Source organism: Octodon degus, unplaced genomic scaffold, assembly GCF_000260255.1.
Source record: "Octodon degus isolate 3935 unplaced genomic scaffold, OctDeg1.0 scaffold00033, whole genome shotgun sequence".
NCBI classification, from domain to species: Eukaryota; Metazoa; Chordata; class Mammalia; order Rodentia; family Octodontidae; genus Octodon; species Octodon degus.
Window position 1 is genome coordinate 18104143 of NW_004524609.1, and position 21196 is coordinate 18125338.

A 21196-nucleotide genomic window follows, 5' to 3' on the forward strand; every position below is an offset into this window, starting at 1 on the left:
CGCCTGCAGTCTCACAGAGCACTTTTTTGTTTTTCTTTTAATTTTAGGGTTTTGTTCATACAGAGTCTCTGTCCCTTAATCGATCTCGTGATCCTCTTGCCTCACTCTTCAGAGTGCTGGAATGAGGGAAAGATTTAGCCGCCAAAGTTTTCCTGTCTAGACGAACCACTGGTGGGGGTGGAGTGGAGGGGGTGGGGTGAGGGTGGGAGCCTGGGGTGGGCGTGACCAGTGGGCGTGGTTAGACAGACGCGATTCGCTAGCTGCTGGGAAGTGGGCGTGGCCGTGACGGGCGCGCCCCTCCTTACGGCAGGGTGAGCTGCGTTATCCTGCAGCCCTCTGGTGTGGACCCGCATGGACGCTAGACGGGCGGTACCCAGGGCCCAGGCACCCTGGAAGGAGATGTCTGCGGAGGTAGGCGGGCTGCAGGGAGGGATGGGACCGTGGAAGCTGGCTCGAGGCTGGCCTGGGATTCAGGGGTGGCTCTCCTGCAGGTGCTGGAGTGCCAGGTCTCAAAGGCTTGGGTACAAGCACTGTTCGACTTTTTGCAGCAGCAGATTTTTTTTTTGTTTTGCTTTGGTTTTTGTTTTGTTTTGCCAGATTTTTGAGGAGAGAGAGAACTGAAATCCTGGCAATGTCCGTCTCCTACGTAGGCCCTTGAGGTTGGGGTCAGAGTTTTTTCAGACCTTGACCCCGTGTTGCACAGGGCACCTGGTCAGCGGTGAGAGTTGCACAAAGTGTTTACTGTGAGGCTGCTGTGGGGTCAGAGAGGACGCGAGAAGGAGCACAGTGCGGCACCTGGCATTTTTAATGCCATTGTTGGGTTGCAGGTTCTTAAGTAGGTTCCTTCACCTTAAGGTGTGCTTTTCCAATCTAAGGTACCTCTGGGAATCCGGTGAAAGATACAGACACTGCCCCAGGGAATCCTATCCCCTCCCCTCCCTCCTGCTTCTTTTCTTCCTCCTTGTCCTCCTTTCTCCACCCACCTCCACTTACACAGCTCTCAGACATCCACCATATGGTCCACCTCATAAATAGTAGCATCCTCAGCGGCTGGAGATGGTACATGACTGTAATTCCAGCGTTTGGGAGGCTGAGGCAGAGGATGGGCTCGAGTTTGGCTACCCTGATCTACATATCAAGACTGTCTTGATAAATAAAATTCTCAAACTCAAATCCACAAGTAGTTCCACAGAAAGAAACCTAACGCCCAAAAGTCAAGTGCTGGGGACAAGGTGAGGCATTATTTTATGGCCAAAGAATGGGCCACAAAATCTGTAATCTGATTTTTCCACTGCAGGCAACATCTCTAACATTCATCTGATCTTCAGATCCTCCACTCAAGGTTATAGGCCCTGGTAGGATTGAGGGAGAAAGAGGCTAGTAGAAAGGATGAATAGCCATGTCTTTTCTGAAGCACGTTCTGGACACTGAAAGTCAGAAAGTCAGCTGCTACCCCTTTTTGAATCTTTCATGGTCTGGTGTTTCCAGTCATGGCAGCTGGCAGATGCCTTTAGCCTTGCAGGGAGAGGAAGAGGAAGAGGTCCAAGTTAATCCTTTGTTAATGTTTGGACAAAACATTTTTCAGGTGGCCAACAGGTTTACTCATGGAACTGAGTAGAATCTGACCCAAAAGGAGACAGGCACCAGAGGAACACAGACGCTAAGCCTTGTCATCCCATTCCAGGGTAGCCAATGGAACCTCTATAGGCCCAAGCGAAGAGCCAGTGTCCTAAGCAACCATTAACTTCATACATGGCAGAGGTGTAATCGACAGCAGTCTAGAAGGAGGCTGGTCATACATTGCCCAGCAGCATAGCTTTGGAAATGAATGATCTTTACCTAGCTAGGAGCTAGGCTTTTCCCTTAGTGACAGAGGCCGTAAAGATAACAGCAGGATGTAAGAGGTGCCAGGCGGGGCCCTCAGCATCCTCTAGGTGATCACTATGCGGGGAATGATTGTATGGCTCTGGCTCAGTTACTTTCAGTTACTTTCTCTCATTGCTGGGACAAAATGCCCAACACCTGAAATTAAGGAAGGAAAGATTTATTTAGCTCACAGGTAGTGGGGTTTTCAATCCATACTCTAAGACAGAGCAGCACATAGCAGAGGGCAGCAGCTCATGGTGGTGGAAAGCAGCAAAGGGCAAAGGGAGGGGCGGCAGCAGCGGCTTCTAGCAAGCCTCTCTCCCTTCCTTACAGTGTAATGCAGATTACCTCCTCCCCCCTGGACGGGAATAGAACTCACACCCATAATCCCAGCATTGGATCATGAATTAATCACAAACTCTAGAAGTCACCCCATAACTGCATGAGGCTTTGGGGGGACACCTAGACACAAACCATAACAGGCTCCAAGAGCCTCTGGCGAAAACCCCATTCCACAAGAGAAGGCAACAACCCACATGGGGGGGACTCACCTTGTGGCCTCTGCATGCCATCTCTCTTAACCTTGTGAGGGGCCAGTGTGTCCCTTACGTCCATGAGGGGACAGAGCAGAGACAAGCAAGCCAACTGCCCAGATTGAGGCAGTCAGGAAATGATGCCTTTTGGTCCAGGCCTTTCCGTGAGGCTATTTGTTTTCAAGTTTCCTACGTTGATGACTTGAACCCTTCCTTCAAAATTTGTGTTAAACCTAAACATTTTGGCTACCCATTCAAGAGCCTCTAGCTGGGCATGGTGGTGCACACCTGTAATCCCAGTACTCAGAAGAGGCTGACACAGGTAGATCAGCCCGGACTACATAGACCCCTCTGTAGACCCCTATCGTAACGACCAAAAGCTAAAAATATATATATTGACATTGATTACTGAGGGTTTGGCAGTCTTCCTGTTCTCCCAGACTCTGCTTACATGTGAGGGCCCAGGTCAGTGACTCATTAACCTGGATGAGTCTGCTAAGTTAACCAGGTCCATGGCTGGCCTCCTTGGTCTCAGCTGCCACAGGAGGAGGTCCACGGCAGAGTAAACTTCATTTTTCTGGAACCCCGACTCCCAAAGGGCTGTTGGCTGGTTAAAGGCTCGGCCATCTCCAGTGTGGCTGTAGATCAGGAATCTGAGAGCATCTTTGTCTGTCTGAACAAACCTAGTTGAGAGTGTGGGGAGCAGACGTGCAGGCTGTCACTAGAGGGACTTCGAGGCAGCTGAGGGCATCTTGGAGAGTCTGAGATATGGGGCTGGGGGTGTCTTAAGACAGAGAGGAGCACCAAGCATGGGCATGGGCATGGGCACGGGCAGGGCCTGCTCAGCAAGAACGCAAGTCTCAGGAGCCTCTGTCTGTCTGGCAGGAGCTGGAGAAGCAGTATTCGCCCAGCAGATGGGTCGTCCGAATGGAACCAGAGGAAGCCCTGAGGACCTTCAGGGAGAAGGGAACTGAAGGTACTGTGTGACTGCACAGAGTGTCCTGAAGTGTGTGGCAGTGGCTTAGGATGGGTGTGGGCTGAGGGGCATTTCCCAGATACTTGGCACTGGACGGTCCTCCTCCACTCCGGCAGCAGGGACCAGGACCCTGTCACTGTAGGACAGTACAGGAGAGACCTGGATGAGGTCCACAGCCGGTGAGGTCCACAGCGGGGTCAAGTGTGTGGCCTCCTCTCCTGCTTGGGTAAAGTCACAGCCTTGAAAGCCCCACACTATGGTTTGCAGGGGAAAGTGAAGGGGAAGAAGGAAGATTCCTCCTCTGTTGCTGGAGGGGAGATATTGTTGCTATTTGTAAAAAGGAACTAAAAGTGGGGCATGATGGTGCATGCCTGTGATCCTAGCACTCTGGAAGGCCAAGCCAGGAAGATCAAAATTAATTTCCAGGGGCTGGAGAGATGGCTCAGTGGTCTAAAGCACCTACTTGAAACAAGCTTGGCAAAGCACAGGGACCGCGGTTCGATCCCCCAGCACCACATGCCAGCCAGCCCCGCCCCCTGGTGGGCTGAGCTGGCCACACACACACGTAATAAATAAAAATAAATAAATGTTTAAAAAAAAAAATTAATTTCCAGGCAAGCCGTAATCCCAGCCCTCAGGAGGCTGAGATAGGAGTATCGCCAACTGTTCAATGCCAGCCTAAGCTTCATAGTGCGACTCTTGTCTTAAAAGGGTAGCAGCGGGGCCGGGGAGATGGCTCAGTAGGATAAGCGCTTGACTGGCAAACGCAAGGATCTAAGTTCAATCCCCGGTTCCGCGAAAAAAAAGGGTAGCAGGAGGAGGCTGGGGATGTAGCTCAGTGTGAAGGCCCTAGATTCACTTTCCAGTGCAGAAATATAAAGAGAGAGAGTGCGGGCACGAAACTTTCTTTCTTTTTCTATAAAGAAATCAGGGCTTGTAAAACCCACAAACTAGCAGTTTTCCATCCCAGCTGTTGCTGCCCTGCACCCACAGGGGGCTAATGCTTCATGAAACATTTGTGCTGGGCAGGGCACAGCTGAACAGAGGGAGGAGCCTGGTCGGAAAGCGGCCAGCCTGTCTGCCTGCTTCATAGGAAAACTGGATGTGGGCAACCCTGCTCGGTGTAGCAGATGGACCAGGCCTTTTTGGCAGGGCAGTTTCATAAACTAAGACAAGTGAGGCTTGTTGGGGTTGCTCACACCTCCCTGAGCCATGGGTAAGGGATGGGGCCACTTCCTGGCTTCAGTGTTATCTGCTGTGCCTAGTAGCTCTGTGCACGTGTGTCTCTTGGTGTGTGATACACACAGCATGTGGTGCGGCACCTGTGGGCTGGAAGACTTGTTTGGACCCATTTCATAGATGCAGATCATGAGTTCATAACTGGGCTGAGGGCAGGACCACGTGTGGGCTCAGTTGTAGCATGTCTCTGCTTTTTTTTTTTTTTTTTTTTTTTTTTTTTTTTTTTTTTTTTTTTTTTTTTTTTTTTTTTTTTTTTTTTTTTGCGGTACCAGGGATTGAACTCAGAACCCTGCGCTTGCCAGGCAAGTGCTTATTCTACTGAGCTATCTCCGCGGCCTGTCTCTGTTGTTAAAACAAATCTTTTTTAAAAGATGAGGTTTTTGGTTTTGTTTTTTTGAGACAAGTTCTCTCTATGTGGTTCAGCCAGACTGGCCTAGAATTTGCAGAGATCCTCCTGCCTCAGCGTCCTGAGTCCTGAGGTTATTATAGGCATGAGTCACTATACCCAGCAGATTTTGGTGTTTTTTTTTTTTTTTTTTTTTTTTTTTTTTTTTTTTTTTTTTTTTTTTTTTTTGGTACCAGGGATCAAACTTGGACTATGTGCTTGCCAGGCAGGTGCTTATACTGCTGAGTTATCTCCCCTATCCTATTTTTTCATAAAATAAAAATATGTAGGTGAAGACCTGTGTCCATTAAATGAAAAGAAAAAGAAAATATTGCTTTGGAAGGCCAAATGTGGTGGCACTCAGGAGGCTAAGACAGGAGGATCACCCAGAATTTGAAGCCAGCCTGGGCTGACTGCTGGGGTTACAGGTGTCGCCGCCACCCTCGGCTGAGCTAGTATTTGTAAGCATTTAAGATGTACATCTTTACAATCTCTCTTGTAAACTTTTGGGGAGAGAAAAAAGATAAAAGAGGTGACCCTCGGGGCCGGGGAGATGGCTTAGTGGAATAAGCGCTTCCCTGGCAAGTGCAAGGGCCTGAGTTCAATCCCCGGTTCCGCAAAAAAAAGAAAAAGAGGTGACCCTCGACTGGAGAGATAGCTTGGTGATCTAAGCTCCTGCCTGGCAAGTGCAAGGACCTGGGACTGATCCCCGGTACCCCATGCCGTGCCAGCCCCAGACCCCAGGAGTGCTATGCCAGCCACTGAAATGGGGCATGGTGGCACACACCTGTAATGCCAGCGCTGGGGAGGCTGAGACAGAAGGATCACTACAAATCTGAGCTGTGTAGGGAGAGCCTGTACAATAAGTAAAAAAGACATGACCCTGGGCTGGTGAGATGGCTCAGTGGTGTAAAGCACCTACTTAGAACAAGCTTAGCAAACACAGGGACCACTGTTCAATCCCCCAGCACCACATGCCAGCCAGCCCCGTCCCCTGGTGGGCTGAGCTGGCCACACACACACACACACACACACACACAAAAAAAAAAAAAACCACTAAACACACCAACCCACACCCAAAAAAAAAAAAAAAAAAAAAAAAAAAAAAAAAAAGACATGACCCTTTCCAGGTCCCCTGAGGTCAGGCTCTGTATGCTAATCTATGGTCAGATCTGTCCTTGGAGCTCCTGCCCTATACCCACCTGCCTTATCTTGAGGTCACGCTGCATGTGTGCCCAGCCCAACTTGCAGCCTGTCTTCCTGTCTGTCATGGCAGCCTAGGGACACCCACCTCCCTGTGGAGGTCTGCTCTTCATACCCGAAGAGAGCATCCTTTTTCCAGGTGCATGGCTACTTTAATTGTTGTTTTTTTTTTTTTTTTTTTTTCAGAACCAGGGATTGAACTCAGGCCCTTGTGCTTGCCAGGCACGCATTTATTCTACTGAGCCATCTCCCTGGTCCCAATTTTAATTTTTATTAACAGAGGGCAGCAAAAGGAGTTGTATACAACAGTCAGATGTTTACTCAGAAATTTACCCTATAGATTTATTGTTGACAGGGTCTACAGGGTCTCACTACATAGGTCCGACTCGTAGCGATCCTCCTGTTTTCAGCCCCCCAAGCGCTGGGATTATAGGTGTGTGTCACCACGCCCAGTCTCAGCACGCCCCAGGGCGGGGCCGGCTGGCACAGCACGCTGGGGATTGAACCCCAGCAGCTGCTCCTTGCCTAAGCAGGCGCTTTAGTCCGCTGACGGCCCTCCTTCATCCTTACATCTCCGGAAAGACGGTGAAGACCCCGTGTTGGACATCAAACATGGAGCCAGCTCTCTGGTGCTCCTGGTTCTTCTTCTGCGGCGCCAGAGTACAGCAGGCAGTGGGAAGGCCTGGTGTGTTGTGTGCTTATTAGCGAGAAGGAAAAGGAACGTGCTCATTGGATGAGGGGGCGAAGGGGCGAGGGGTCGCAGGGCGGCCGGGTAGCTTATCTGCTGGGCAGACGGAGGGCCCGCAGGCAGCGTATGGAGACGCACCTGACTGCTTTGCGGCCTTTGCCCTGGGTTCCTTATTTTCTTGTCACACCCAGGCTGGCCTCAAGCTTGCAATCCTCCTGCCTCAGCCTCCTGAGTAACTGGGGCCCCATGTGTGCACTGCTGCCCAAGACTTCAATTTGCTTTACCAGGGCTTCAGTAAGACACTGCATTTTATTTTATATATCTATTTCTTTATTTTTCTTTATTTGGCGGAGCTGGGGATTGAACCGGGGGCCTTGCACTTGTTAGGCAAGTGCTGTACTCCTCAGCTGTGCGTGCCCCTGGCCCTATTAAGAACACATTCCACAAACTGCAGTTTATATATATTTTGTCCAGAGGCAAAGAGAGAAATAGTACATCTTTTCTCTAAAATGGTTTGAAGTTACAGGAGTCGTCAAAGAACGCTGGCTTCCAGGGATTGTGAGGGAGTTCATGAAGACCAGATTCCTATTTGGGAAGGTGACCCAGCTCTAGAGATGGCGGGGAGAGATGACTGTACAGTGTGAATGTGCCTAATGCCGCTGTTAAAATATTTTTTACATCATACTCATACTCTATTTTATTAGTAGTATGGTTTTGGAGACAGGGTCTTGCTGCGTATTTCAGGCTGGCCTGGAACTCACTATATAGCTCAGGCTAGCCTTGAACTTGAAGCAGGAGATCCTCCTGCTTCAGCCACAGGTATACTGGGTTTATGCATATGCACCACCACACCCAGTTTACATTATTATTCTTATTATTATTTTATGTATTTGGTACAGGATCTACAGGGCCTACAGAATCTCATGGCGTAGTGCTCCTGTTTTCAGCCTCCCAAGCACTGGGATTATAGGCACGAGCCACCATGCCCAATCCCAGTCCCTGCTCGACCTGGCCTGGGGCGGGGCCGGCATGGCACGCTGGGGAACCCTCCCCCCACCGCCGTCACTCCCCTCCCCTCCCCTACCGCTGAGCTATCTGGCCGGCCTTACATCACATCTTTTTTTTTTTTTATTTATGTGTGTGTGGGGGGCCAGCTCAGCCCACCAGGGGGCGGGGCTGGCTGGCATGTGGTGCTGGGGGATTGAACCGTGGTCCCTGGGCTTTGCTAAGCTTGTTCTAAGTAGGTGCTTTAGACCACTGAGCCATCTCATCAGCTCCTACATCACGTCTTGCTATACAGTTATATGTTTTAAATGTGCACAAAACACTTGATGTAGGCCGCACTCTTTTCTATGCTGTTCTGTCTTGTTTGTTTAGTGCCCCACTAAATTGCTTTCCGGGGCTCCTGTCTGCAAAGCTTGGCAAGTCCAGGCCAGGGTATTGCAGTCACTCAGGCATCCCCATGCCAAGGCCATGGGCTCAGCAGTAAGAAGGGCTGTCCTTAGAGAAACACTGAGTACACTGTTCTAGGGCCTGCCGGGTCAGCTTACCTAGGCTCCAAATCCTGGCATGGACTCACTTTCTGCTTCCATGGCTCCTGTCACGCCCACCCCTAGCAAGGACCAATCACGCACATGGGTTGGTGGGTGGAGCATCGTGATTGACAGTCTCAGTGACTCCCTTGGCTCTGGTTTGTTTGCATAAGTAGAATTTTTCCTCTGCGCTGGAAAAATGAAAAGAACAAAAGCAAGGCACACAAAATACAAGCCCTTGACTTTTTTTTTTTTTACTGTGATAAAATACACATAACTCAGAATTGCTGTTTTAGCCATTTTAAAGTGTGCAATCTAGCAGCATTAGTACGTTCACAATGTTATGTGACCATCATTGCTACGGAGTTCCAAAACATTCTTATCATCCTAACAGAAACCGCCCCCGCTGGGTGGGGCAGGGACGCCCGATGCACCTGCCAGCCCCTGAGCCTTACCAACTGCTTCCTACCTCCACAAATTTACCTGTTCTAGATGTTTCATGGAAACAGGGTCATATACTGTAGGCCGTGGTGAGACGCACTTGGGAGGCCGAGGCAGGAGAACCGCCAAGAGTGCAAGGCCAGGCTGGGCTACATAGTGAGACCTTGTCTCAAAAAATAAAATCAAATCATATGCTCTGTGGCCTTTGGTGTCTGGCCCCTTCCACTCAGCACGTTTTCCAGGTTCATTGAGAGGTGCCCCTTGGGGTCCTCTTCAGCTCTCCTGCTAGAGCTAACCCCCTTGGAGCTGGATGTCAGCGTTCAGTGAGTCCCAGTGCTGTTTCCTTTCAACCACTGTATTTCTCTCTATAAACACAACTCATGTTCTGGTCAGAGAGCCGGAGCTCGTGTGCCCTTCTGGCAGGATGCCTCTTAGCCAGTTAGAAAGCCACCTGATGTCCTGTCTAGGAAGGGGTAGCAAACGCTTTCCTCAGTAGAACCCTCAAATCCCAACGATTTTCTGTAGATGTGGCTCTCAGCCTTTGGCTGGGAAATGGGCACCTCCGCAGATGATACCCCAATCGCTGCGATCTAAGAAGAGGGAATAAAAGGTCCCTAGAGAAGTACTCATCTTACTAGATGAGACCACTAAGCATACATGTCTGGCAACAAAACCTCAAAATCAAAGTCAAGTATGATGGAAGGGCCGGCCAGAGAGCTCAGTGGACTCAAGCACCTGCTTAGGCAGGCACAGGGACCAGGCTCCATCCCTGGCACATGGTGCCGGCCCTGACTCTGGGGTACACTGACAGCGATTGAGACAGGGCATGGTGGCATGCGCCTGCAAGCCCAGCACTTGAGAGGCTGAAAACAGAAGGATCGCTATGAGTCCAATCTATGTAGTGAGACAATGTAGACCCTGTACTAAAATACATTAAAAAAAAAAAAAAGAGTTCCATTCCGGGAGGTTTGTAAGTCTGATTTGTTTGCGAGTCCAACAAACTGAGTCTTTTATATACCTTTGACACAGATATACAGTGTAAAGCATAAAAAATCCAAAAACACACACAAAAATACCACAAATGAACTATTTTCACTTTTACAGTTACCTACAGGGGGCCTGCCCAATAGCTCTGTTGTTTAAGTGACTGCTTAAACAAAGCAGTCAGGATGCTGTGGTTTGATCCCCAGATCCTCAAGCCTTACCGGACCTGCCCTGGAGGCATCCTGAGCCAGCCAAAACAAAAACAAAAACAAAAACAAAAACAAAAAACAAAAAACAAAAAACATACAGTTACCTGCAGTATGCACAGTAGTTTCACTGTTTCCATGGTTACGGCTTTGCACTTCCTACATTCCCTGCTGTACCACACCACCTTCCACTTGCTTCCAGACCTCATGGGCTCTGCCTGGACACTGCCCCGCTGTATGCTGTTGCCTCTGTCTGTGTTCATTAATGAGATCGGCTTGTGCTTCTCTTTTTTCTGGCTGGATCTTTGTCTGGGTTGGGAATCCTGCCAGCTTCCTGGAATGACTCTGGTGCTCCTTTCCCACTCAGTTTCACTAAAAAATTTGAGGAGTATTGGTGTTACATCTTCCCTGAGGTTCTTAGAGAACTCAGCAGCAAATCCATCAGAACTTGGGCTTTGTTGGTCAGTATGTTTTTAAGTTACTGCCTTCCCTTCACTGCCAATTATTGGATGATTCAAATTTGGGGGTTTGTTTTCCTGTTTTGTTTTGCTTTTGGTGGGGAGAGAGAGGCCTGTGAAGCAAAGGCCTGTTCACTAGGGTCCCTGTCACCTCTCTAGGCACCCTGCCCACACTCTGGTCAAATCTCTGTTTCCTTCCCACTGAGCCAAAAACCTTGCAAACCTTAGTTCCACCCAACACACCCAAGACCTGCTGATCTTCTTAACCTCTTTCCTATGTTTTTTTTTTTTTTTTGTTTATTTGTTTTGTTTTTTCTCAGAATCAAGGATTGAACTCAGGCCTTTGTGCTTGCCAGGCAAGCGCTTATTCTACTGAGCTATCTCCCTGGCCCCTGGTTAGGTTTTTTGAGACAGGATCTTGTGCAGTTCTTGCATTCACTGTATAACCCAGGCTGGCTTCAAACTGGTAACAACCCTCCTTCCTCAGCCTCCCAAATGCTGGGATTCCAGGCATGCACCACCACGCACGGCTGACCCTTTCAACATCTGCTGCTAGTGGCCTCCACCTCTACGGTGAAATACCTCCACACCCAAATTCGGGTATTTGAGGTTTTAAAATCTTCATGGCTCAGTTTTAATAATTACTAAGTACCTAGGAATTTATCCATTTTTTCCTGAATTTTTCAACTTATTGAAGCAGGGTTTCAAAGTCGTTGCTAATAATCTGGATTGTTTATTCTTTAATAAAACCAGCACTTTGATTCATTAATTCTTTGTATTCTCATTTTCGTTTTTTCTTTCCTTTATTTTTTTTTATTTATTTTTTTTTTTTCGATACTGGGGATCAAACTCCAGACCTTGCGCTTGCCAGTCAGGCACTCACGCTGCTGCGTTAGCCCCCAGCCCTATTTTTTCTTTTTTTTTGTCGGGGGGCAGGGTAGGGGAGACAGGATTTTGCTGTGCTGTTCAGGCTGGTTTGAGTTCACTTTGTAGTCCAGGATGGCCTTGAACTCACAACAATCTTCTTGCCTCCGCCTCCTGAGTGCTGGGACTTATTTTTATTTTTATTTTTTCTTGTGCAGGGTCTCCCTACCCAGTTTGAACTTATAGTGATCCTGCTGTTTTCAGCCTCCCCAGTGCTGGGATTACAGGCGTGTGCCCCTTGGCCCAGGGTCTGGCCAGCTCAGCATGCCCTGGGGGCAGGGTTGGCATGGCATGTGGTGCAAGGGACCAACCCACTGTCCCTGCTCTTTCCTAAGCTTGCCTAAGCTTGCCTAAGCAGGCTCTTTAGCCTGCTGAGCTATCTTGCCAGCCCTGGCATTCTTACTTGATTTAAGAACTGTCTAATTTCTTTTGTAACCCATTGATTATTCAAGAGTATTTTATTTACCCACTTACCTACTCCATTACTTAAATATAGCATGAGAAAAAATTGAATTTTTAAAATTAATTTGTATAAGGTAATATAACAGGAAATATAGAGACAATTTTAATCACATTTAGTCAATACACGAATCAACTGGCTGAAATGCCACCTGCTGAAGGAACCCTCGGGGTAGTCAGTACATCATAAATGCACTGCACAAGTGCTACTTGGGGTAAACTGTTCTAGATTCACACTCCTGCCCCCCAGGCTGGCCTGAAACTCACAGCAATCCTCCTGCCTTAGCTGCTGGAGTGCTGGGGATACAGGCGTGCAACAGGACACCTAGCAAAACTTTGCTGTAAGCCATCTTCCAACCTGGACACTGCAACGTGAGCCTTGCAGGACTCCGCACAATGCAGGGACCCCCCCCCCCAGCTCCTGCAGCTCCTTGCCCCCCTCAGCCCCACTCAGCACCTCTCCCTGCTTTGGCAAAGCTGCCTTTTCTCTGTGGTCCTAAGGTCTACTGTGACTGAGCCCCAAACTGACTCCTCTGCCCTATGCTGGCTTGTCCCTGCTTGTGTCTAATTTGACAGGGGTGGTTTTTCCTTTAGGGAGACAGGAACAGGATAGCGAACTGTGGCTCCTAGGCCAGGGGCAGACTCTGGTGGGATATAGGGTCACCCTTTCCACCTCCTGAGGGGCTCTCAGCCTCCTTCCTATAGCCACTTACTTTCTCCTCTTTTGTTTTTTGAATGAGGTGTTGCTGTGTAGCCCTCACTGGGCTCCACCACCAGCCCCCCACCCTTTTGAGACAGGTTCTCCCACTGCAGTTCAGGCTAGCCTTGAGCTCACTTTGTACCCCAAGCTGGTCTGGAACTCTCAGTGATCCTCCTGCCTCAGCCTCCCTAGTGCTGGGATTACAGATGTGCACCACTGCAGCTGGCATGGAACTTACTTCCAATGGCCTACTCTCCTCACAAAGCAGGAATCCATGCAGACCTGGGCATTTTGATTATTTATTTGGTCACCCTGCATTCCAGGTATCTGGAATAGCGTGGCTTGGGTTTGGTGCTTGTGAATTTGCTAATGAGTTGAAAGACAGGAGAGTGAGTTTAGGTGGACCAGGCCTTCTCTTACATTGCCGCACGTAACGAGCTCTTGCTCCTCAGCCTGCTGTGAGGCTGGCTGGCCTCCCCGCCCCTGCTGTGGGTCAGCCTCTTGGGCTTCTGGCCTGCACTTCCCCTGATTGCTCTAACACAGTGCTCAGGTCAAACCCACAGAACTGGCTCTGGGGCGTGGGGTTTTGCAAGAGTTCTGGCTCCCTGGGTGATAATAGAAGTCCAGGTTTTGCTTCCTAGCAAGCTTATTCTGGGGTTTCTCATTGGAGCTGTCCCATGTTCCTGCCAGAGGGCTGGTGGCATGCACACTCTAGGCGGGCTGTGGGTCACCTTATTTTTTGTCTCTGTGCCACAGCTGATCTCCCGCCTGCTGCCCACTGAGCTGCCCCCTAGCCCGAGGAGATTTCTCTTTCCTAGAGCCAGTGGAGTTTTCAGTGCCTGAGGAGGGAGACGTATGTGTATTCATGAACACCCACAGTGACTGGAACTGCATTGCCCTTGTTTAGAGCAGGAAGTGCCACCTTGTTCCTTTAGTTTTTTATTATTCTTTGATTTAATTTATTTATTTGAAGGTCTTTTTTTTTTGGGGGGGGGGCAGAACCCGGGATTGAACTCAGGCCCTTGAACTTGCCAGAGAAGTGTTTATTCTACTGGGCCATCTCCCTGGCCCCTATTTGAAGGTCTTAAGGCTGGCAAGATAGTTCAGCGGACTAAGTGCCTGCTTAGGCAAGCGCAGGGACCAGGGTTTGATCCCTGGCACCAGTGCTGCACGGGCCCCACTCCTGGACATGCTGAGCCAGCCACCAAGACTGGGCATGGCAGTGCGTGCCTGTAATCCCAGTGCTGGAAGGCTGAAAACAGGAGGATCACTAGGCGTCCATGCTGTGTAGTGAGACCCTGTAGCAAACACATTAAAAATAAGTAAATAAAAAAAAGAAAAGAAAGTCTTAAGGGCTGGGATATAGCTCAGTGGCATAAGGGCCTGCCTGATAAGCACAAGGTCCCAAGTTTGATCCCTGGTACCACAAAACAAACAAATAAATAAATAAATAAATAAATAAGAGAACGTCTTGGGGCTGGGGAGATGGCTCAGTGGAATAAGCGCTTCCCTGGCGAGTGCAAGGGCCTGAGTTCAATCCCCGGTTCCGCAAAAAAAAAAAAAAAAAAAGAGAGAGAGAGAGAGAGAGACTGTTTTAGGCTGAGGCAGGAGGATCATTACGAGTTGGAGACCGTCCTGGGCTACAAAATGAGCTCAAGATCAGCCTGAACTGCATAGTAAGACCCTGATTTAAAAAGACAAAAAATAATTTTTTAAAAAAGAGAAAGTTAGGGCTGGAGAGATGGCTCAGTAGAATAAGCGCTTGCCTGGCAGGTGCAAGGGTCCGAGTTCAATCCCTGGTTCCTCAAAAAGAGAGAGAGCGAGAGAGAGAGAGAGAGAGAGAGAGAGAGAGAGAGAGAGAGAGAGAAGGTCTTGTGGTGTTATTCAGACTGGCCTCAAAACTCACTGTGGTCTTCCTGCCTCAGCTTCCCGAGTGCTAGGATTCCAGGCTCATCCCATCATGCCCAACCTCCCTACTTTTAGCACTACACAAGGCTAGCACATTTGCTAGACTTTAGTGTTTGTATGCATCAAAAATAAACAAAATAAAAATAAAAAGGTTCCGTGAGATCCTCCCACACCCAATTCACAAGCAGATCCTGCTCCTCAGAAAGGGTGTTAACCTCAGGGACCAGAGCAGGCTGAAAAGGATAGCTGGGCTTCTCTCAGGTGAGTATGGAGTCTGCAGTTCCAGAAGAAGGACACCCTGGGTGAGGACAGACGCATTGGCGCTCGCTGTGTGCCTGTACCGCCAAGACGGGCCGTCCCAGCGTGGGCTCAGCGGCTCACACCGCCAGGAGGTGCCCGTGCTGCGGAGCGCTGCTAGGACCATGGTGTCCTGGCAAGCTGTGGGCAGGCGCCCTGAGCTGTCCTGGGTATGTGTGTGTGTGTATCTGAGTCCACATTTTTTTTCTTTCCTTCCTTTATTTTTTCCCCCTATGGCACTGGAGGTGGAACCCAGGGGCCTTGTGCATGCTAAGCCAGTGCTCTTCCACTGAGCTACACCCCAGCCCCCGGATTTCTTCCTTGTATAAGGACATCAGTCATACTGGGTTAGGGGCCCACGGTAATGATTCTCTTCACTGACTGCATCTGCCATGACCCTATTTCTATGGCAGGTCACATTCTGAAGTCCTAGGGAGTGACACATGAATGGGAGACTCACACGCGTACATACACTTAGGCTAATAACTGGAGCTATTTGTGCTGTTTTGTTTTGTTTTGTTTTGTTTGAGACAGGGTCTTGCTATTTAGTTGAGGCTGGCCTTGAACTCACTGTGTAGCCCATGCTGGCCTTGAACTTGCTGCAGTCCTCCTGCTTCAGCCTCCTGAGTGCTGGGATCACAGGTGTCCACCACCATGCCTGGCACTGCAGCCCAAAACTAGTAATGTTATAGCAAAAACACAGCTTTCTAGGGTTCTCAAGGTCCTCTCTTATGATCAGCATGGCTCTGTTCCCCAGCTCTAGGCTGATGGGTGCCCCAGGAAGTTGTCTTGTTTGAGCCAGGCCTTTACTCCTAGCTACTTGGAAGGGGAAGGCGGGACAATTTCAGATTTGAGGCCAGTTTGAGCAATGTAGCAAAACCCTAAATTGAAAAAAAATAATTTTTTTTTCTTTTAAGAAAGGGTTTATGGGCTAGGGATATAGCTCAGGGGCACAGCGCCTGTCTGGCAAGTGCAAGGTCCTGAGTTTGATTCCTGGTACCAACAAAAAAAGAAGAAAAAAGGGTTGATGATGTAGCTCAGTGCCACACACACGGAAGAAAAGAAAGAAGGCTGATCGGAAGGTTGGTGATACAGATCGTGCAGCGTGGTATTTCCTGTGCCTGATCTCAGCCCTTCCATTCTCATTAGTGTGTTTGGGCCTCTTGGGCGACTCCAAGGTCGCGAGGTTCTAGTGTCATTTCTGAAAGCTTTGTCATTCTTTCTGGGATGCATCTGGAGCTGGCCTGTGTGTGCTGTGTGAGGAGGCAAAGGTCAAGAAGCCTTTTTTGTTTTGCATTTGGAGATTTAGTCAACCCAGAACTGCTTCTTGAAACTCTCATACATTCTCCATTTTCTCTTTCTTTCTTTCTTTCTTTCTTTCTTTCTTTCTTTCTTTCTTTCTTTCTTTCTTTCTTTCTTGGGGGGCCTGCCCCTTAGCTCAGTTCTTTAAATGGCTGCTGCAACAAAGCAGTCAGGCTCAGGTTGCTGTGGTTTGATCCCCACAACTCAAGCCAGCCAAACCTGCCCTGAAGGCATTCGGAGAAAAAAAAAAATCCTTCTTTCTTTAATGTATTTAGTATAGGGTCTCACTATGTAGATAAGACTCGTAGTGATCTTCCTGTTTTCAGCCTCCCAAGTGCTGGGATTACAGGTGTGCGCCTCCACACCCAGTCTGTCACTGTTTCAGTGAGCCCCGGGGATGGGGCTGGCACTGCGCGCTAGGGATCAAACCCTGGTTGCTGTTCTGCCTAAGCAGGTGCTTTAGTCCCCTGAGCTATCTGGCTGGCCCCTCCATTTTCTTTGTATAAAGTTTTCCTTTGGGCATTTACTGCTGGTCAGGCCTTGGGAGGTACACAAGTAGGTAAAACAAACTATTTCTTCCTAGTGAGTATGTTCCAGGGAGATAAATGGCTACCAAGAGAAAAAATATATCCAGGATACCAGACATTGAGATGAAAAAATAAAGTGGAGAAATGGGACATGCAGGGTGAATGTCCCTCTTCTGAAACACTGGGGACAGAAGCTAATTTGACACAACGCAGGACGCCTGCAACTTGTCCCACGAGGTCTGGTGTGGGGCCTGCAACTCCCCAGTGACATCATATCAGTGTTCAGTAGGTGCCAGCTTTTGGAGCATTCTGGATTTCAGATTTTTAGATTAGGAATGCTCAACTTGTGCCAGAGTTATTTAACCAGTCTTCTGTCACAGGTCGCTTGGGGCTGTGTCCAGTCTGTTTTGTTTGTAATGTTCTGGAGATTGAACTCAGGGCCTTCGCACTGAGCGACATACCCTGTTATTTATTTATTTATTTTTGAGCCAGGGTCTTGCTAAACTGCCCGAGTTGGATTTCAACTTCGATCTTCCTGTCTCAGACACCTAGAATACTAGGATTACAGGTTTTTTTTTTTCCTTTCTCTTTTTTAAGACAGGGTCTCATTATGTAATTCAGGCTGGCTTTGACCTCACTATAGCCTAGGCTGGTTTGAACTCACAGCAATCTTCCTGCCTCAGCCTCCTGAGTGCTGAATTACAGGCACACACCACCATGCCAGTGCTCATTAGCTTTTTTTTTTTTTAAGTGAGTTTATGCCTTGTTTCCCTAAAAGATGATTTGCTTCCTAGAGCACTTAGTAAAGTGCAGTGGAAGGGGTGCTCATCAGCAGCTCAGCTTCATGTCGAGGTTCGGGGCAGAGGTGAGGACTGGGGGGTCCTCTTCCGTGGAAGGGACTCCCAGCTGGAGCTGACCCCCCAGCATGCTCGCGGCACGAAGGCTTCTCCCCAGCCCACGCAGACATTGCTGCCGTCTGACCACATGCCCACAGCGACTTATCTCTTCCCTGAGGTAGCCACTAAGAATGCCCAGGCCACCCGGCGGTGCCAGCTGTACGTCCCCTATGGGGATGGCAAAGGGGACAGAATGGACATCTACTTCCCTGACACGGAGTCGGAAGGTGAGCTGGGGCGCACCGGCAGCCCAGGGTAGAGTCCGCCCAGCGCCTGCTAACGCAGCGCTCTTTGTCTTCCAGCCCTGCCCTTCTTCCTGTTTTTCCACGGAGGGTACTGGCAGAGTGGAAGGTAAGCTGCGAGTTTGGATGGATGGCTCCAGGAAGACTCGTCTCTCAGTGTCCCATTAATATCGTGGGGGGAGGGGGACGTCCAGCGAAGGCTTAGGATTCTCTCGCAATACTGGAGGCTGAAAGTCAGAAATCGGGATCTCCGGAGACTGTCGGGTCGATCCTCCTGCCTCTGCCAGCTTGCGGGGCACCCAGATGCTCTTGGCTGTGGCGTTGTTGCTGCAGTCTTGGCCTCCACCTCATGATCTTTTGCGGTGTGTCTGCCTCAAATCTCCCTCCCCTTTTCCTTATCCAGCCAGTTAGTGGATTTGGGACCCAGTCTAATCCAGGGTGAGCAGAGCTCAAGACCCCCAATTCTGTTTGCATACATCCTGTTTCCACCTAAGAACACTCTCATATCCTCTGGGGGGAACCCAGTTCAGCCTGCTATACCCAGTAAGATGTGTGCTGGGTTGGCCCTATCATCAAAGGAAAACTAAAGTGACTCTTTGGTCTAGTTTGCTTGGGACAGGAACTTGGAGTTTTGGTGTTTAAAACTAGAAAGGGACAGTCCTAGGCAGCCAGCATGCTGGTCAGTTTATCATTATTTTTTTAAATTTATTTGTTTATTTTGGTGGTATCAGGGATGGAACTCAGGACCTTGCGCTTGCCAGGCAAGCACTTATTCCACTGAGCCATCTCCCTGACCCCCGTGTTGGTCATTTTAAACATCAGAAGAGGGTATTCCCATGCAAAGCCCTCCGCTTCATGTCTCCAGTTCTCCAAACAGCTTGCTAGCAGGAACAAAACTGTTCCCACATTATACATGCGGGACAAAGTCTCAGAGGTTAAAGCCCCAGGCTCTCAAGGGTTGCATAAGGACAAAGCATAGGACACATGCCACAAGGCATGTCCAGGATGTGGGAGGAACAGTGTCACAAGCAAGTTGCATCTAAGTGTCACCTCTTTTGTCTCTCTGCAGTAAAGATCAGTCGGCCTTCATGGTCAACCCGTTGACAACACGGGGAGTGGCTGTGGCTGTAGTGGATTATGACGTGGCCCCCAAAGGTGACAAGGGTAGTCCCTACAGGTTCAAGGGCGTCGTGGGGATCAAGGCCCTCATGGGTCCTGACCTGGCCTGTGCTCTCTGTTTAGGGACCCTGGACCACATGGTAGACCAGGTGACCCGAAGCATAGTGTTCATCCAGCAGCAGTATCCACGCAATGAGTGAGTGTCACTGCAGACCTTGGTGGACCGCCTGGGTGGGACGACTGAGGGGAAAGCACAGAGCTGACTACGTCTGCTCCTCTCAGGGGGATCTACTTGTGTGGACACTCTGCCGGAGCCCACCTGGCCAGCATGATGTTCCTGGCCAACTGGACCAAGCACGGCGGAGTGCCCAACCTCAGAGGTAATGTGGGGATGGCAGGTTTGGGCCAGCTGCTTGAAGTCCTGAGTGGCTTCACTTGGAGGTCGCCTCTGAATCATGGGACACCGCCTTTCTTCCCTCCTCCCAACCCTGGTCCTGTTCCCCTGGCCTGGAGGGTAGGCTTGGCCCCTCCTGGTCCACCAGACACCTGTGCTCCGAACCTTCACAGGCTTTTTCCTGGTAAGTGGGCTGTACGACCTGGAACCTATCGTGTCCACCTCAAACAACGCCCTACTCCTCATGACCCTGTGAGTTGCCTGCTCTGTACTCCTCTCCTCCCAGCCTTGAGTCTGGCATCCCTCCGTCCTGACCTCTGTCCTACCCGGCCCCAGGGAGGATGCGTGGAGGAACAGCCCACAGTGGCACCTGGACACAGCCCCGGCATGGCCTGCAGATCTAGCCTGCCCCATCCTGGTGATGGTGGGTGAGCACGAATCCCCGGAGTTCCACCGACAGTCTTGGGAGTTCTGCCAGGTACTTCCAGCAGCTGCTCTACGGCTGGGGGTCAAGGGTCATGCAACCCCATCTTGGTTGTCATTTCCCCAAGATTGTCAGTCATGTATTCAACAAAGGCAGGATGAGTGCCTGCCACGTATGTGACAGCCAGGCAGGGGCCAGGGGCCACCTTCCTCCCTGCGCCTCAGTAACCCCCCAGCCTTCCTCTCTCCCACCTAGACCCTGTGCCGAGCAGGATGGGAAGCCTCATTTAAAAAACTGCCTGATATGGATCACTTTAGTATCATTGAGAATCTGACCAAGAAGGACTCCGTGGTCACCCAGGTACAACGCCTGCCCCTTGAGTGGCTTGGGTCCTGTCCTTCTCCCCTCACACACGGGAGAGGGAGGCAGGGACAGAGGTAGGAGCCACCTCGCCTGCTCTCCACCTGTTCACGTGAGGCTGCTTGGGGCGCTGGGTGGGATTCACTTTAGGCCTTAGGAGGGTGAAAGAAGCGAGTCTAAGCTTTTAAGACAAAAAAGCCAAATCCAGGCTGGCCCTGGTGGTGCACGCCTGCAATCTCAGAAGACCGCCCCGAACTCACTGTGTAGCCCAGGCCAGCCTAGAATTGGCAGTGATCCTCCTGCTGCAGCCTCCCCGGTGCTGGGGTCGCAGGCATGCATCACCACTCCCGGCTTTATCCCAGCACGTGGGAACCCATGGAAACAGTTGCCTAGGGGACCTGGGGGGCGGGGGGTGAAACCCAGCTCCACTGGGGAAGGGATAGATGAATTTGGCAACATAAATGCTCATTTTTTAACTGCAGAAGAAACATGTGTCCATGTGCTCTGGTCAGCTCCTGTGGAAGCTGTTCCTGTGTCTTCCTTTCTTGCTGCAGATCGTGGTGCAAACAATCTTCCGAGAACTCTGATGCTGCGCTCTGGCCCCTGAGCACCCACACTGCAAGCCGTCCAAGCCCGAGATGACCGCCTGCCCCAGGATTGAGCCGTTCTTCCTGCTGCTGTGAGCACCGCCCAGAATCTACCGGTCTGGGAGCTCCAGGGAAAGTCTGCAGGGCCGCACTGGGAGATGCGGTGGCCCTGCCAGAGCCCCTTCTGGATGCTCTGCCTGCTGACAGGTGTGGCAGAAAGATCACCTCCAACATGCTCTTTTCCTGTGACCTGATCGGGTTACCGGTAGCTCAGGGGCAGAGCACCTGCTCAGTGTGCATGGTTTAATTCCTGGGCCTTCTACCAGCCGCACAAAAAAGAAACCCAGTGGGCTGGTGAGATGGCTCAGTGGTCTAAAGCACCTACTTAGAACAAGTTTAGCAAAGCACAGAGACCTCGGTTCAATCCCCCAGCACCACATGCCAGCCATCCCTGCCCCCTGGTGGGCTGAGCTGGTCACACACATAGAGACACAGACACACACACATAAATAAATAAAATAAAATAAAAAAAAAAGAAACCCAGAG

At 50.1% G+C, this 21196-nt stretch overlaps 1 protein-coding gene across 2 annotated transcripts; it reads left to right on the top strand.

Moving 5' to 3' along the window:
- Positions 1 to 283: 283 nt before the first annotated feature.
- Afmid (arylformamidase) lies at positions 284 to 20992 on the top strand. 2 transcript variants are annotated; one of them, XM_023714159.1, is made up of 11 exons: positions 284 to 411; positions 3285 to 3375; positions 17647 to 17751; positions 17827 to 17875; positions 18836 to 18921; positions 19009 to 19081; positions 19168 to 19265; positions 19453 to 19531; positions 19616 to 19757; positions 19939 to 20063; positions 20618 to 20992. In XM_023714159.1, exons 1-10 carry the CDS (start codon positions 352 to 354, stop codon positions 20035 to 20037), a joined length of 882 nt encoding a protein of 293 aa, XP_023569927.1. In that variant the 5' UTR covers positions 284 to 351; the 3' UTR covers positions 20038 to 20063; positions 20618 to 20992. The 2 variants fall into 2 exon arrangements, with proteins under 2 accessions (XP_023569927.1, XP_004630277.1); XM_004630220.2 differs by having other exon boundaries at positions 19959 to 20063.
- The last annotated feature ends 204 nt before the right edge of the window (positions 20993 to 21196 follow it).